Source organism: Schistocerca serialis, chromosome 5 (genome assembly GCF_023864345.2).
Source record: "Schistocerca serialis cubense isolate TAMUIC-IGC-003099 chromosome 5, iqSchSeri2.2, whole genome shotgun sequence".
NCBI lineage: Eukaryota > Metazoa > Arthropoda > Insecta > Orthoptera > Acrididae > Schistocerca > Schistocerca serialis.
The window spans coordinates 750504299-750516641 of record NC_064642.1 but is presented as its reverse complement, the minus strand read 5'-3'; the positions used below and the strand labels follow the sequence as shown (position 1 = coordinate 750516641).

Below are 12343 nucleotides of genomic sequence, written 5' to 3'. Positions count from 1 at the left end.
ATGAACAATTTGTCTCAATTTTGCTCTGTCTTGTTGTACTTCCTGTCTTGCTATTGTTTTCCAATTTTTTCCTCAAGTCTTCAGTTCTTCCTTAATATGATTCAACTGCATTTTTCTGGGTAGTAATATTGATCTTTTCCCCTGCATATTTCTACCCATGTATTGTTTAATCAGGTGGTTATTCCTTTATTCTCTTTGCATGTCCATACCACTTGAGCCATGCAGTCATTGACACATCTACTTGCATCTCTCCTCTGTTATCTTCAGTCCTAATGTTACATCTCTTCTAGCCTTCTGGAAGGGTGATTGAAGAAACTTCATTTCACATGCTTGTAGCTTGCTCGAATCTGCATTGTTAATTACACAGCACTCCAAGCTCTGTGTCATAATCAGCAGGAGGTGTGTTTTAAATGTGGTCTGTGTGGCTCTCACGTTAATTGCCTTGTTCACAAAAGCTTTCACTTGAAAAATTTAGATTACTTTGTTACTCCATTCTGTACTTCTAGAGTGGCAGTTCCATTCCTTGATATTGTACTTCTCAAGTAACTGAAAGCTTCCACACATTCAATTTTCTCTCCATCTACCATCAGGCTTCCCTGGGTAGGTGTCCTGGTCATAATCGTTGCTACACTTTTGCCCTTATTTACTCTCACCTGGTACTCATTAAACTTTGAGCTCCACTCGTCTAATATTCCTTGTGCCTCTAGTTCTGTTTCTCCTCAAATAGCTGCATCATCAGCAAAGACTAAAGTACTGAGATCACTATTTCATATCACCTTGGTTTCCTTTATAATCATTTCGATAAGTGCAATAAAAAGTAAAGGTGGAATTGCATTACCCTGTTGCACTCCCCTCTCTGCCCTGAACCAGTCCGATCTGCCATTATCCACTTGTACACTACTTTTGCAGCCTTCATATAGCATTTGCACCTTTCTTGTTAGGGAGTTTGGAACCTTTAATAATTCTAAACACTCCCAGATTGTACATCTTAGCATATTGTCATATGCTTTTCCCAGATCCAGGAATACGATTATGAGATATTTACCCTGTTCTCAGTACTTTTCCATTAACTGTCTTAGTGAAAATATGAGCTCTGTTGTTCCTCTGGTGCTTCTGAATTCAAGTTGTTCCTCTTCAAATCGATTTTATAACAATGACCTTAATCTTTCCCAATATTTTAAGAGTGTGTGATTCTTCTATAATTACAATACATTCCCCTACTTCCTTTCTTGAATGGAGGTATTATAGTCACCTCCTCCCAGTCATTTGGTTCTTTATTTTCCTTCATTGTTGCCACTGTATTCCTTAGATGACTGCTGGTTTGATCATGTCTGCTGTCAATTTATCTGGCCTGGTTGATATGCTTCCTTCCATCTGCTTCAAGGCATTCTCAGTCTCTACTCAGGTAATAGCTGATTGTTCTACTTCAGATTCTGATGAATCCTTCATTTCCTGTTCCTCCTCCTTTCTCTCCTTGCCATTCAGTAATGTGTTGGAGTATGTTTTTTGTCCCTTTGTGGATCCCTTCTGCATCCTGGACTATATTTTCTATTTCTCTTTCTATTGCTTTTATGCTGTTGCTATATAATATTTTGCTTTTGACCTATCTGTGTAGCATTTTCTTATTTCTGTTACTGTGCTACTCTAGTCTTTGGATGCATAATTCTGAACTTCACTCATTTTCTTCCTTCACAACTTTTTAATCTGAAGTTTCTTGTCCCTCCTTTAATGAGGCCACATAAGTAGTCTGATATTTTATAACATTGGATTGTATACCCTATTTAACAGTATAGAATCATATCAAATTTGTTATGGAACACTGATGCTAGTATCAACTGCCTTAAGAATCTTTAGGGGAGAGCTGAGTTGTGTGTGATGTCTGTTTGTTGATTCCTCAAGAAGTTGGAAGTCTCCAAAATGGTTGTAATATCTGAGGATAAAACTTGTTTCATTATTCAGGAATCGCAGATGATGCCAAAGGCACCAGACACGTCTGCCACATACATCAGAAAATTATCACTGAGGGGCCATAAAGTGTGTTGGCTGTGGTCAGCATAGCTTCCAGCTGTTTACAATAACATCAGTGGCTGCCATTTACTCCTGCATCTATACAGAACAAGCACAGTCCCCTATCATTCACAAAGATCAGATATATAATCACACAAAAAAAAATTAAAAAGCAAGTAATCTGAGTTGAGATAAGGAAAGTAGAAGGAAAAAGAAAAGACATGAAGTAATCGAGATAAGAAAAAGAAAATAATAAAATAGGTGTGATTTCCCATAACTTATTTGACTGGAAGGGAGTGGTTCAGAAATGCTTTATATGTTGGAAGAGCTGACACATAAAGAAAGCTGCCTACTATCTTATGAAATGTACAACGTAATTCAGGGCAAAATCTGTTGATATTCTTGGGTCAAGTACATATTCAGTTAGAGACTGAGGAGTTATAGTTAGACAGATCACAACATCTACAGAGGCTTATAAATTATTGTTCATCTCACAGCACATCTTAATCAATAGTACAAATAAAATTGCTATTCGTGGTTTCCAGGGTATAAGTGTAGACAGAGATGAAAATTCTCTACAAAGTCTTTCTCAAGTGAATAACAAGATGTGTGTGAGGAGTCAAAAGTGGTGATGAATTTTGTATGTAGATTAAAATTCCAGATACCTATAGTGAACTGTCAATAAGGTCAGAACAAAGAGAGTTAAATCCAAAAACTTTCACTTGTTGATTTTATAAACTTTTTATAGGTGCTTCAGAATTGAAACTCAGTGAGGTGGTGCAGTGGTGAGACACAAAAACGGCAGCCCAAACCTCTAACTGACCATCTTGGTTTAGATTTCTCATCGTTTCCCCAAGGCAAAGCTGGAATGGCGCCTTTGAAAAAGTGCGTCCCCAATTTCCTTCTCTCTCATTCCCAGACTGAGTTGTGCTCCTCTGTAATGACCTAGTTGCTGGCTGGACATTAAATGTTAATTTTCTTCCTTCTTCCAGAATTGGTTCAATGGAAGTGCCATTAAGACAGCTACATCACATCAAGGGATGTGCAAAGCTTTCCCAATCTGTGTTAATGTCTGTCTGGTCTGGTATAAATTTACAGTTTTACTCTCAGAATAAACATTTGGTTTGTCCCATAAAACTGACATACAATATGACAAGTAATGCAACCTGGATTTTCCATTGTTTGAAAACTAAGAGATGTTTTTATGAGAGACAATTCACTACATCTGTTCCACATCACAAAGTGTCAAGCACTGTGCTGTTCACCATCTTTGTATATGACAGCAACTGGTGTGTGCCCTGCATAGGAACTTTAAATTTATCTTTGCAAATATCTTTAAATCCCCCCATCTTATTGTATGCCCAGTTCACCTCCCTCCCAGTCCCAGAACTATTAGTTCCTTCATGAGAGAGAAAGTGGGGTGAGTTGGGAAAGGTTAAAAAGGAAGGACAGATCATTCAGACATCTCCCCCCAGGATGTGGGGACGTACTGTAATGTATTCTTCAAGAGTTGTAATTATCCACTAGTAGTCAGACTTTCATTCATTTGCTGTACCTCATAGCTCTGTATGAGGTAAATAGTGCTGTAATATTGTTCCTTCCTATTTTAATTTTACAGCTTATGAAAATGGCTATTCACTTATGCTTATTGTTGACCCTGAAGGATTTTAGTTTATTTTTTTAACATTGGCATAGTTAATGCAATCATTAATATGTTTTTACCCTACATCCATGAATATTGATGCATTGAAAATAAATGGAATATGTGTTGAAAATAATAATACACATATTTAAAATTTTTCTTTCAGGAAAATTCGATCAAGGTCTATAGATGTCCATCCAACTGAGAAAGCTTTGGTGGTTACATATGAACTAGAAGCTTTTATTTTAGGTGATCTTGGTGACCCACTCCTAGGTGACAGAAAGGTATGAATGGGTTTCATTGTGTCTATGTGATGAGCTTAGTAAATTGATTGCGATAAAATTCAGTTGAAACCTGATTTGTTCTTTTTTGCCACTTAAATTTGCAGGAAAAATTTAGGACTCTGCTCAGGAACCATAACTTATTTATTTTGTAATTTTATGTTGCAACTACTTGGGTCAAGATAAAGAGTCAAATAACTTACCTACAGTTGCTATAATGGAAAGGATTCTTTAACCTACTGTATATGGATCTTGTAATGTTTTCCTGCTCAAGAATTAAAAACACCTGAGGTTTGGATTCATTGTGGATAAAGAAAGAGATAAGAGAAATGAATATAATACTGGTAAATTAAGAAAGGGAAACAGACAGTAGCATGAGTGAAGTTATTGACTCACCACATACTTGGGTGTGACAAATAGGGTCATGAAAAAGAACTTAGTAGCTCCATATTTAACCTTCAATCTTCTTCAGACCAGAGCCTACAGAGAGCTACATGCACACACAGCTGCACTGTCCTGGGGTAAGTGGCATAAGAAAGGGAGTGGTTACTGTAAGTAGAGCCAATAGTAAGAAGAGGGACGGGAGAGAAATGGGATAGGTATATTAACCTGTGGGAGCTCACCCAGGGGTAAAAGTATTGCACATGATGATAAAGGGCTGGGATGAGGGGAGGCAGGGTGGAGAGTAAGCTGAGACGCTATTGTGACTGAAGGTACACAGACGTAGGAAGAAGCCTGTGAAATGAATTAAATTGATTGGACCAGACGGAGGAAATGAGTTTTAAGAAGCTGACTGGAAGAAGGAAACTGGTGAAGGAATGAAAATGTGAGGTTGACTTATGCGAGTAATTTGACTGTATAACTCACAACCTGAGGATTTATGAAACTGACATTGTACTTGACCTATGGCTAAAATTGTCCAGAATAGAAATAATACAGAAAACAGGGATAAATAATTGAAGAAATTTAGACAGGAGGGGTTTTTCTGCCTGGGTAGATATTGTTGATAAAGTTTCTTGGCATAAAATCTTTGACCCATTGTTGCTTTTCATATGATAAAATTAGTTTCCATTTAAAATACATCAAGCAAAAAAACTCTTGTGTGTGAAACAGCAAGAGGATTATAATCAGTGCCAATAGATCTACAGCAGAAGAGGAAATTAGTAACTTTCTGTCTGCTTCCTAGTTTTACTTGATTTGTTAAGAAAAAGAAAAAAAAGACACCATTGCATTTTCGGTTGTTGGTATCCCTCCATAATACACTTTATCAAATGTAAGACAAAATACAGTCAAAGCATCAATAAAAGTAAACTGACAAAAGTAACTGATAAATATCCGTATCATTGACAGAATCCACAGACATATTTTTTGGTGAAGTGATGCATAAATATTTATATTTAATGCACCATTTTACAGTTCATATACTTCTCAGAATATTTAAAAATTTTCTTTTACTGACACTCAATTCCACTTTTTCTTCCAGGAATGCCAAAAAATCATAAGACTGAAAAGTTTAAATGAAGACACAAACTGTGCAGTCCTTGCAGAAGAAGTAATAGCAAAATGTAGCCTCATTCATCCAAGTAAACTCCAAGAAGTGACACAGCTCATATATTATTTGCAAAACAGGAAGGATGTGGGAAATGGTAAGTACAAGCAGATACAAGGGTTGAATGAAAAGTAATGCCTCCACCTTCGCTAATTGGATTTGGATGGGAATATTTTAATAAATCAAATGCAGAAATAATCTTTAGAATGTGATCTTTAATTACCAATATTCACTTTTCCGTGTAATCAACAGCCAATTGGATACATTTCTGCCAAAGATGAACAAGTTTTCCGAAGCCGTCACAGAAGAAGTCGACACTCTCTTTCCGCAACCACAGTCTCACAGTTCTCTCAACATCTTCATCAGAAGCATAATGATGTCCCTGCAGATCGTATTTCATTATCAGGAACAGATGGAAGTCAGGTGGTGTTAAATCTAGACTGTATGGAGGATGTCGTATCGTGGTGAGATTCAGTCTCTGAAGTTCTGCTGTGGTGGCACGTGAAGTTTGTGGTTTGGCATTGTCATGCTGCAGAAAAACATTTTCCTTTTCCTTTCGGACCCTTGTTAGCCGTCGTTTCAGAGTTTGCAGCATTGTGATGTAATACTCTGAATTTGTTGTTGTTCCACAATCAAGGAAATCAACATGGATAACACTATCTGCATCCCAGAACACTGTGGCCATGAATTTTCCAGCTGAGGGCTGCGTATTGAATTTATTTTTTTGGGGCAAGTCTTTGTGTCAATATTCCATAGACTGACGTTTTGTCTCTGGGTAGTAATGGTGTACCCACGTTTTGTCTCTTGTCACAATTGAATGGAGAAAGGCGTCACCTTCATTCTCATAATGCGAGAGGAGTTCCTGGCAAATTTCAAGTCTGTGTGCTTTCATCTCAGGAGTCAGCATCCAGGGTACCCATCCTGCACAGATCTTCCAATAGCCAAGCAAATCAATAATGTGACCCACACATTCTTGCAAAATGGTGATTATGCTTGCAATTTCTCTCTGAGTGAAATGACGATCTTCCTGAATCAGTCTGTCAACATTTTGCTTGTGAAATTCGGTGGTTGCTGTCACAGGACGCCCAACTCTTTGTTTGTCATGCAGGTCACATGTTCCCGCCTCAACATCTTTAAACTTACTCACCCAGTGACACACAATACTCACATCAACACAATCACTATAAACTGCTTTCATTCTCTGATGAATCTCCTTTGGGGTGACACCTTATGCTGTCAAGAATTCAATTACTACACATTGCGTAAATTGCACTGACCAACTGTCTGTGCAAGGTTCCTTACTTTACACTTTAACAACACAACCATTCAATGCTAAGGCTTCCCGCCAACTGGAGCTGTAGAGAAGAGGCTATGGAACAAGCCAGTACCTGCCACATACCAATGCTGCCAGCTGACGAAGAGTTATGAAGGTGGAGGCATTACTTTTTGGTCAACCCTCGTACAGCTGAAATCATCATAACAACAGTGTTTAAAAGAATGGGACATCAGTCACCTTAAGGTAAATGTGTGGCTGGTTGTTTGCTAAATAGAGAGTAAAGTTGCTTGTTAAGTTCAAAGGTATCACAAGGCAGTATGATAAGACCAGTATCATTCATGATACTCTTAAATGATCTGGTAGATGAAGTTTGTGAATCTCTGAAGCCATTTTCACATTGTACTGTTATCTACAGGGGTGCCCGTGGATAGAAAAGTGTTCCAAATTCCTAGACAACTAGTGAATAATCAGCATTTGTTGCAATGACTGACAGCTGACCCTTACCATAAAAATGTGATGTATTGTACTCAGACTGACATAACAGCTCAAAATTTGTGCTTGCTTTTGAGTAAATTATCTGTGTTTTTCTAGCACAAGAACAAACTTTCACACATGTACACACAGACACTAAAATGCAGGTCCCCAAAGATGTTGCTTATGGACATAGTTGTTGAATAGGAAAAGGAGAGCAGAGGTGAGAGCAAATGGGAGAATCAAAAACTGGATTTAATTATGAGTGCTTGCCATCCCAAGCATAAGATGTACTTTGTGGTGCTGTACAATTTTTGCTATTTCGAGTAGGGTAAACTGACATTACAGAGTTCATATTCAGCACAACATGGTAGATGATGACACAATGTGAGCTATGTAAAAAAAACATGCATTCTGCATATTTATTTATATGTATCTATAAACCAACTACCAATTATTATTATTATTATTTCTTTCCTTTCTCAGACGTTTTGTCTGGTTAAAAATGGAAAGTGACGCAGACCTTGATCAAGCGTGACTTCCTTTTAACTGTACGGTATATGTTACATGGCATTTAGGAACTTTCGGGTAATTGAACATGTATCAATAATTACAGATTTCTGTAGTTGTTAAGTGTTTCAAGGCTTGCATGTATTGTGGTATATTGTTTATTTCTGAATGTTTGCAAGTGCTGTGAAAAATTTGTACCACATTGTCAGTTGTAAACTGCATTTATACTTCTTAGAAAATTTGGCAACAGAATCCTCATTCAGTCTTTCCTCATAATTTCAGCATCTTCTTATATGATGATACAAAGTACATTTTGAAAATTTTCTGATACTTAAAAATGTTGTTGTGCATGAAGCCCATCTAAAAAGTAAATGTTCCACAGCTATCAAACCGTATGTTGTGTGAAGTGGCTGTATTCATATGGTATAGTAATGATGTGACATGGTGCATGCGATATCAGAACTTCCCAATGTCTCACAGTAGTTTTGTAGCAGTAGTAGAAAATGGAGGCTCATATTCTGACTCCCACTGTGTGAAGTGCAGTTGGTGAGAAAGATTTTGAGTGCACAGAATACAGCATGATTGAAATTAGCTGTGCCATGGCTGAGGACCTATCATGAGCAAGCAAATGGTGTGTTGCTGGTGCAACGCAGCAGGTTGCCAAAATATTCACGATGAGATGCACAGCAGGAGACCATCCGTCACTACAGTCAACCTTTTGAAGCTTGTGCAGGAATGCATTATGGAGAATTGTCACTTCTCAATCACAGAACTCGGCAGTCTGTTCCCACTGATGTGTCACTCCTTGTTGCATGAAATTAACATGGAGCACCTGGATATTGTGCACCAGGTGGGTGCCAAAGTGACTGACTCCAGCACACAAAGCATAGCGCGTGGTGGTAATTCTGCAGGTGTACTGTGATGACAGTGAAGAGTTTCTGGACTGATCATCATAAGTGATGAGATGTGGGCTGCACACAGAACCCTACAAACCAATCAGCAAACAATGCATTGGTGTCACAATAGCTCTCCCTGTAACATAAAGTTCAGTCAGTCTATATCGGCACAGAAAGTACTGTGTGTCGTGTTGTGGGACAGACAGATAAGTCTCCTCATCGAATTCCTGACCAGAGGAGAGACAGTGAATGCTGATCATTGCTATGATACAGTGTAGTGGTGCACCATTCAGAACAAGTAACACAGGATGCTTAGTACAGGTATTGTCTTACTGCTTGGCGATGCTCAGCCATACGTAGCTCGATGGACAACAGAGGTACTGCCAACATTCAGCTGGCAGGCATTTGATGAACCAACCTACAGTCTGAACTGTGCTCCTAGTGATTTCCATCTGTTCTGAAACCTCAAGAAATTTCTGTCTGATCAGGGTCAGTGTTTTCAGATTGACAGAGACACGTTTCCTGTCCCACGTGACAGACTTCTCTGACACAGGAATACAAAAGTTGCTCCCAGTGTATGACAGTGTCAGAATTCCTCTGGTGAATATGTTGAAAAATAGTTCAGAACTTCCTGTGTATATTCCAATAAATCTTTCAATTAAATTGTGTTTCGTTTCTGTTCCTGCCACCAGAGAAACTTACATTTATGGATGTATCTTGTATTAAATTGTGAGCTGCAGGTGTGTGATGTGTGTGATGGTGTAATCTCAGCTCTTATGAAGACAAACAATACCACATAATATTGTGTTTTGTACACATTGTAACTATCATAGTTTTTTTTGTAACTGCACGCAAGTCCAAATCCAAAAGCAGGCTCATCAATGAAATACTACACATAACACTGAAAGCAAGTTTATTATGAACACACATACGCAGCCAGAACAGAACTAACTCCCCAGGCAGAATGTGCAGCTTGTTGTAAAAATACAGAATATTCCAGAATGCTGGTATTCACACAAACATAGAATATTCCAGAATATGCAAACATAAGATATTTCATGACATTTCCAGAAAAGATAAATATTAAATAACAAATAATTGTCGGTGGTTGGGTCTGAACTGGAGACCTACAGGACATCAGTGAGCGACAGTAACCACTGCATGCACAACAGCTCACGGCAATATTGTGTTCCATTCAGTTTTCTGCTCTTCAGCAGCAGTGTGTATTGTCAACATTTGTCATTCATATCACTGTCTTTTGCTTTGATATGCATGCCTGTGAGAATAACCTTGACAAAAGTTCAAAACAAAAAGTTATCTTCAGCAGAATTGTAAATTTTATCAAATGTTTTTCTCTTGTTAAAATACAAACCAATTACAGATTGTGGTGCATGTTGGAACAAAAGGTGGTCACCTAGTCCCCAAGGCTATACATTGTTCTTTCCAGCAACTGACAGAGAAAGTTCACTGGACCAGTCTTGTTCACAGAGGTTCAACAAAGCTCCCAATCTCCAGCATTGTTGTCAGTGCCAATGGGAAGTTCTGTTCTGAGCTGAGATGAAGGCTTGATTGAGAGATCCCAAAGTTCCTGTGACAAGCTAGGATGTGACTTCGTGGATTTATGCCATACTGTTGACAATTGTAGGGTCTCCCTAACTCATATCAGTGATGCAATCACTACACAGTAGGGACAGTGATCCAGATATGTGACTGTGTGGGTCGACACAAGTTTTTTTTAGCTTAAGTGATTCTCCATCCAAATCCCATAATGATAACTATGTGAAACACTGGAGTATTAATGTAAGGCACAAATAAATGCTCCCATAGATAAAATTATAAATAACTTACTGATCAACAGTTGAAACACTCGATCAACAGTTGAAGCACTCACAGCTAAGTCCTAGAGTTTGAATTAGATCTACAAAGTAGTTCAGCTAATATAATATTACATACAGTAACCTGATTAAATCCCAAAATTGACAACAGTAAAATTTTTGTGGTAAATATAGGTATATATCAAAAGAGTCTGATAATGTGCAATAAAGCCATTCTATTTGTCAGCAGGCAAGAGAGTTAATTCCAGTGAGACAGAAACTGAAGCTGTAGGTGGGATTGTTTAGCCAGTACTCAGTAACAAGGATGGGCATAAACTTATTTTGGTTCCTTCTGTCAGCCACCAGGCTCACTCAGAGTGGATGCCAAAGACATAATTACTGACAACAATGTGGAAGAAGTAGAGAAAATGGTTCTGGAAAATCGCAAAATCACTACCAGAGAGGTTGCTGATGATGTCAGCATATCCTTTAGCTCATGACAAGCAATTTTTTCAGATGTTTTGGGCATAAAACGTGTAGCATCAAAGTTTGTTCCAAAATTGTTGAATTTTGACTTAAAATGATGTCATGTAGACATCGCTCAGTAATTACAAAATGAAGTTGACAATGATCCAGAACTTCTAAAGAAGGTTATAATGGTGATCTTAATCATATGTATTGGGTATGACATCAAAACCAAGGCCCAATTATCCCAATGGAAACTGCCTGAAGAGCCAAGACTAAAAAAAATTTCACATGTTCAATAATATTTGCATGTTCATCTCATTGTTTTCTTTGATTATGGTGGGATTGTGCATCATGAGCTCCTCCCTTAAGGCAGTATGGTCAGTAAGGAATACCATCTGGAAGTTAAGTGTCGTATGTGTGAAGCAATTGCAAGAAAACTACCAGAATTGGGACGAAACCACTTGCAGAAATTCCATCATGATAATGCTCCCGCTGACACATCAATGCTTGTTAATGACTTTTTGGCAAAAAACAAAACTGTTATGTTGCCTCAGCCAGTGTATTCACTGGACATGACCCCCTGCAACTTCTTTCTATTTCTGAAGCTGAAGAGAATCATAAAAGAACGTTATTTTGCTGCAACTGATGAGATAAGACCAGAGTCGCTGAAGGAGCTGAGCGCCATAATGAAAACTTAGTTCTAGAAGCGCTTCCAATATTGAAAAAAGTGCTGGCACAATCGTATTATATCTCATGGTGCTTACTTTGAAGAGCAAAAGTTACTGTTGATAAATGGATAAAGATTCTTTAAGAAAAACAAAAATTCCCATTACTGTTTGATTACACCTCATTTTTACATTGTTTTTAATTTGCAGCTCACCTCTCATTCTCAAAAGTTCCGCTAACTGTAACTCGCTCACACCCACTAGCCCTTCACTGTCAGTTGCTCATACACACTCACTCCTACTTGTCCATTCTTAGTCACTCATTCACACCAGCCCCTCGTCATTATATCTTTGTGTCTCCCTAACTGTCACTATCGCATAGCCACAGTCTCCTGTGTTCTCTCCTACCACTACTGTCTTCTCTTGCTGCCATTATCTGGCTCTTGCTCTTTCTTAGTGCTGCTATGTAATTCATTCCTTCCCAGGGCTGCTGCCTCTTCTCACTGTCACACCAAGCGAGGTGGCACAGTGGTTAGCACACTGGACTTGCATTTGGGAGGACAATGGTTCCAATTTGCATCCAGTCATCTTGTTATAAGTTTTCAGCAATTTCACTAAATTGCTTCAGACAAATGCCTGGATGGTTTCTTTGGAAGGTCATGACCGATTTCCTTCCCCAGCCTTCCTTAATACAAGCTTACACTCCATCTCTAATGACCCTGTTGTCGATGGGAGGAACCAACATGACGACTAATTTTCGGGCA

At 38.4% G+C, this 12343-nt stretch overlaps 1 protein-coding gene across 3 annotated transcripts in view; it reads left to right on the top strand.

The window, feature by feature from the left end:
* LOC126481575 (kinesin-associated protein 3) overlaps positions 1-12343 on the top strand; it is a 206948-nt gene that overhangs the window by 4098 nt on the left and 190507 nt on the right. For all 3 annotated transcript variants that reach the window (XM_050105432.1, XM_050105434.1, XM_050105433.1), the window contains exons 2-3: positions 3816-3933; positions 5414-5576. In XM_050105432.1, coding sequence (XP_049961389.1) covers positions 3816-3933; positions 5414-5576 — 281 coding nt within the window. The remainder of the gene's footprint in view (positions 1-3815; positions 3934-5413; positions 5577-12343) is intronic.